This window comes from Rhinopithecus bieti, unplaced genomic scaffold (genome assembly GCF_001698545.2).
Source record: "Rhinopithecus bieti isolate Rb0 unplaced genomic scaffold, ASM169854v2 scaffold_24493, whole genome shotgun sequence".
Classification (NCBI taxonomy): domain Eukaryota; kingdom Metazoa; phylum Chordata; class Mammalia; order Primates; family Cercopithecidae; genus Rhinopithecus; species Rhinopithecus bieti.
Genome location: NW_016811201.1, coordinates 36,723 through 41,381, shown reverse-complemented (window position 1 = coordinate 41,381; position 4,659 = coordinate 36,723). Strand labels below are relative to the sequence as shown.

Genomic DNA, 4,659 nt, shown 5'->3' with positions numbered 1-4,659 from the left:
ACAATTGGGAGGAAGTGGTTTCTGTATTTAACATTTCCCAAAGGAATTCTGCAGATTCAAGCTCTAAACCATTCTTGATTAAAATTGTGAGTGAGATAAAATTGTTTAGTAAAATTGTACTGTGGCTCAGGAAATATTTATTAAATATCTACTATATGCCAAGCATTGTTCTGTTTTCCATTTTCCAGGAAAATTCACCTCTTCTATAGAAGAGTTGTTTTGACCTATATGATTTGAAACAAAATTCTTTTTTCAGAGACTGTGGAAACATTCTCAACAGGGAAACCCTACCAGCCTTTGTAAAGCAAATAATGAAAAAGATACAGAACTTTTTGAAGAATCATGGGAAATTTTTTATAATTAATGTACACGCTAAAATTCTGTTTTGTGAAACATTTATGGAAATTATCACTGTCAGTTTTTGTACATTTTCAAATGATGTTAAAGCAGCAACTCCATATCGTAAATGCACAAAACAAATATTTAGTTAATAATCAACTCCAAGAATAAAGCTGTAACAATAATAGTTACTATTCTCTCATTTGGTTCATAGTTACTTCCACTCAGCTGGCATCTTCAAGTGCCACCTACTTAGCAGCCTGGCACTTTCTGATATTTTGAGAAGCAGGAATCCCTGAAAATAAATGCAAATAGCTTAGAATTGTCCAAAAGCAAAGAGAGTAGAAAATAAAGTTGTTCATTGCTCTGTTCAGGAAGGGAATGCTTCCATTGGATATGGAAGCCAGTCTCAGTTGTTACATCAGCCTGAGGAAAATCATGTGAGAAACGCCAGAAAAAGAAGACAGGAACAAAGAAGATAAAAGAAAAACTGACAAAATAATTGAATTTCTGGTAGAAAAAGCACTGCACTAGAAGGTTAGATTTCCTAGCAGTCAGCCATGAAAGGGTTAGGGAAGAAAGAGCAAATTGACTGCATAGTGTAGCTTGGTCATCTAAAGTGGTTCTCAAACACATAGAAATCACACAAGGATTGTCAAATTGAAGATTCTGATTTAGTAGATCTGAAAACGCACTTTGTAAAATTGGCCACGGTAGGGGTGGAAGTGACTGAAATACTGCATTATTTATTTATTTATTTATTTAATTTATTTTATTTTATTTTAGTCAGAGTCTCGCACTGTCACTCACGCTGGTATGCCATGGTTCTGTCACAGTTCACTAGAGCCTTGAACACCTAGGCTCAAGCAATTCTCCTGCATTAGCTTGCTGAGTACCTGGCACTGCAGACATGCACCAGCATGCATGGCTAATTTTGAAAAATTCTTTGTAGAGATGGAGTTTTGGTATTTTGCCCAGGCTGGTCGTGAACTCCTGGGCTCAAGTGATCCTCCCACCTCTACTTCCCAAAGTGTTGAGTGAGATTACAGTCATGAACCACCATCCTGGCTAGTAAAGATGTTTTTAATAGCTGTAAGAATATTGCCTGCAAGGATGTTTGATAAGTTTCTTGATATGTCATTCTCTCTTGAAATGTTTGCCTCGTCAGTGTTTTATTTTTCATAAAAGCTTTACTCAAGAATCAGGGTGAGCACTATGTTACCTAGTAGTATAATTTAGAATCATTTATTATAAATCTGAAACTGACTGGACTGATGAATCTTGAGCACTGCTTATTGTGTTTTAATTTTGGTAGCTGTTTCAATAAAATAGCTCCTGTAGAATAGGAAAACTATATCATTTTCATCTGAAATAAGCTTTTGATTAAAAGGTTAGTTTTCCTGTTAATGAAAATGGAGATTAAGATTGCTTTTCTTGCTACACAAAATTATTTACATACTTTCCTGTCACTAGAAAAGAGGGGAGCATAAAGTGTTCCACGACTGTAATTGCAGTGCATAGAACTATAACTCAGATTACTATACTTCCTAAATGTAAAGTGTTATTAATTTTAGCTGGAGGAAAGCAGGAATGTTCAGAGACAAATGAAGATTCTGCAGAATAAGCAAGCTCAGATTGTGAAAGAGAAAGTTCACTTGCAGAGTGAACACAGCAAGACCATCTTGGCAAGAAGCAAGCTAGAGTCTCTTTGCAGGGAACTTCAGCGTCAAAATAAGACATTAAAGGTTAGTTGGTTTATTTTACTGTGTTTCAGGAACTACTTAGGCTGCTTATATAATCGCCTTGTATCTACTTAAAATAAATTCTTGCTCTGTGTCTTTTAATGGGAATTAGTTGCTATAATGGCTGCTTGTTAACTGGCTCAGGTACACTTATGCTGGCAGATCAGATTCCTAAGCAGAGGACTTTGTAAACATCTTAACACAGAGATACCTTGCTTTTTGTTTTGCTTGAGCTGATGCTGCTTGTGAGGTAACTCTAAATTTAAGACTCACTCTACGTAAATTTTGATTTCAGATTCAAGGATAAGCTCTACCTTAATCTACCGTATACTTGATCACAGGGAATCTAGATGGCATTGGTTTTATGTTCCCAGCTCTCCTGCTTAAAAGCTCAAAGTTGCCAGACTTTTTTGTTGGTCTCTGGTGTAGTTGGTTACCATGTCCTGTTTTGTTAATGAGTGAAAAACAGCTGAAATGAAGAAACCAGTAGCCATAGTCAGTGTGAGTTTGAGAAAGAAAAACACATTGTAGAGCTCTACTATAAAAGTTAATAGGATACATTCTAAACTACATTCTGCCATCCTTGGCTATTTGGTTGCTAAATACTTTTAGAATATTACTAACAACTAGGCTGATTATAACAGAATAAGGATTAAGTATGACAGCTTGTCTCAATAACAAGTAAAAAGCAGAGATCCTGGAAAGAAGCTGCCATCCATCAGAGGAATTTGTCTGACTTTGTGGTATTGCCAGAGGGGTGTATAGTTGGAGTATTATTTTGATGGTGCTGGATCACCCTCATCACAGTAAACTCTCAAGAACATAGGACAGCTGGTGAAACCAGTTCTTACTTGTAAGGTTTGTGTTTATTTTTCTTGCTTTTGAAATATTGGATTTAAATATAATAAAAGTAAATAGCACTGTTAATATTTAGACTGTATTGATAACTGTGTAGGTAGAGGTCTTTTGACACTTGTATCCTAGTAAGATTTTGAAAGTAAACTTTGTAAAATAATGACTTAGTTTGTCCCTTCCCTGTTATAAAGGGGAAAGTGTGACTCAGAATGTAGGCTGCAAGATCTTCAGGCTGATGTAGGATGATATACTGCCTAACCAGTGAGGATGACATTTGGGAAAATAATGTGGCAAAACCTGTGTGGAGCAGCACCTCACTTATGTGTAATTATAGTATAGTGAATATCTGGATCAACAGAGAATACTTATTTTATAGTAGGGCATTTGCTATTCTCTAATTATCTACTTAGAAAAAGCTGCTTGCTTTTAAAGGAGAGATTTCTGATCATAAATAAAGGGGAGGAATTATAGTTTGAAAGCAACACCTCATGGGAGCAATAAATGAATACACATAGCAGTTACTTCTTTTTTGAGAGTTTTATCTATAGATTTACACTTTTAATGTACATTATTTTGGATAATAAGGAAGAATATATGCAGCAGAAAAAAGAGGAGGAAGAAGGTCTTAAGGAAGTAACTGCACATTTCCAAATTACTTTAACTGAAATTCAAGCCCAGCTGGAACAGCACGAAATACACAATGCCAAAGTGCAGCAGGAGAACGTGGAAATGGAAGAGAAACTAAAGAAGCTCACTGACCAATATGCACTGAGGGAAGAGGTAAATGGCATTTGGTTTGTTTCTAGACAGCTGCTCACCAGTACCAAAAGCTACACCCTACCAAAAAGTAAAAACTCTTTCACAGGACAGTATTTTAGAACTTCTGTGTATGCACAGTGGAAATTACATGTTTCTTTGGAAAAGAGTAGACACTTGTAAACAGAATGACTAAATTGGAGCATCACTTGGCCCAAGTGTCGGTGGAGTTGGATAAGTGAAGTGATTTCTAGGAGATGTGTACCACTTGTCTCCCATATGATGCCACTGGATTGTCATTATAGCATACAGATATTTTTCTCTTAGGCAGTCTAATAATATAGATTTGGTCCCCAGATCCTCTGTATCAGATTTCTGTGACAATCTGAACAATATAGATAGGAGAATTGTGCTATTTGTGAGAATAAGGAACCTACTAATTACCCATCACCTAGTCATATTGTTTGTGTAATCAGTGAAGTAAAAAGTTTGTGGAGGACTCATAATTGTTGAACCTGGTCATTGGAGTTATTTTATACATTGATGTGGAAGTTGTATGATGGCTAAATCAAAAGCAAATATGTGATAACCTGCTTATTTTTATTTTTTCTTTACTTTTAGAGGTCAAATATATAGGGTAAGATTTCCATTTTCAAAGGATTAATCCCCTTTATTATGCTTTAAGCTAGCAAGATATATATTGAAATCTTTATTCAGTAAATTAAAATTGGAAATAAAAAGAAAGTGACAATTTAAAATTAATAAACAATAAATATATGCATATCAAAATGTTATTTTAATTTACACCCTTTCATGCTACTTTTGAAAATATTTTTCTTTAAGATTTTGAGTCTCTTTTAAAACCATTTTCCTCTGTTTCAGGAACGTTTCAAACTTATTATGGAAGTTGCAGACTTATAGTAGAATATATCACTTAGCTTTAGCAGTTATTTACTTTTGTTTCTAG

The 4,659-nt window shown here is 34.9% G+C and overlaps 2 protein-coding genes across 3 annotated transcripts in view; both read left to right on the top strand.

The window, feature by feature from the left end:
* The window catches only part of LOC108543186 (putative gamma-taxilin 2), a 24,104-nt gene extending 23,613 nt beyond the window's left edge, over window positions 1-491 (top strand). The window contains 2 exon segments of the mRNA XM_017893527.1: window positions 189-211; window positions 214-491. Of these exon segments, the coding sequence (XP_017749016.1) occupies window positions 189-211; window positions 214-491 (301 nt within the window).
* A 948-nt stretch (window positions 492-1,439) lies between these two features.
* Window positions 1,440-4,659, top strand: part of LOC108543187 (gamma-taxilin-like) — a 6,813-nt gene continuing 3,593 nt past the window's right edge. The window contains exons 1-2 of one of the 2 annotated variants that reach the window (XM_017893530.1): window positions 1,440-2,084; window positions 3,522-3,716. In XM_017893530.1, coding sequence (XP_017749019.1) covers window positions 1,944-2,084; window positions 3,522-3,716 — 336 coding nt within the window. In that variant the 5' untranslated portion in view covers window positions 1,440-1,943. Of the gene's footprint in view, window positions 2,085-3,521; window positions 4,282-4,659 lie in introns of those variants that run through there. The other variant, XM_017893529.1, reaches the window with a different exon arrangement.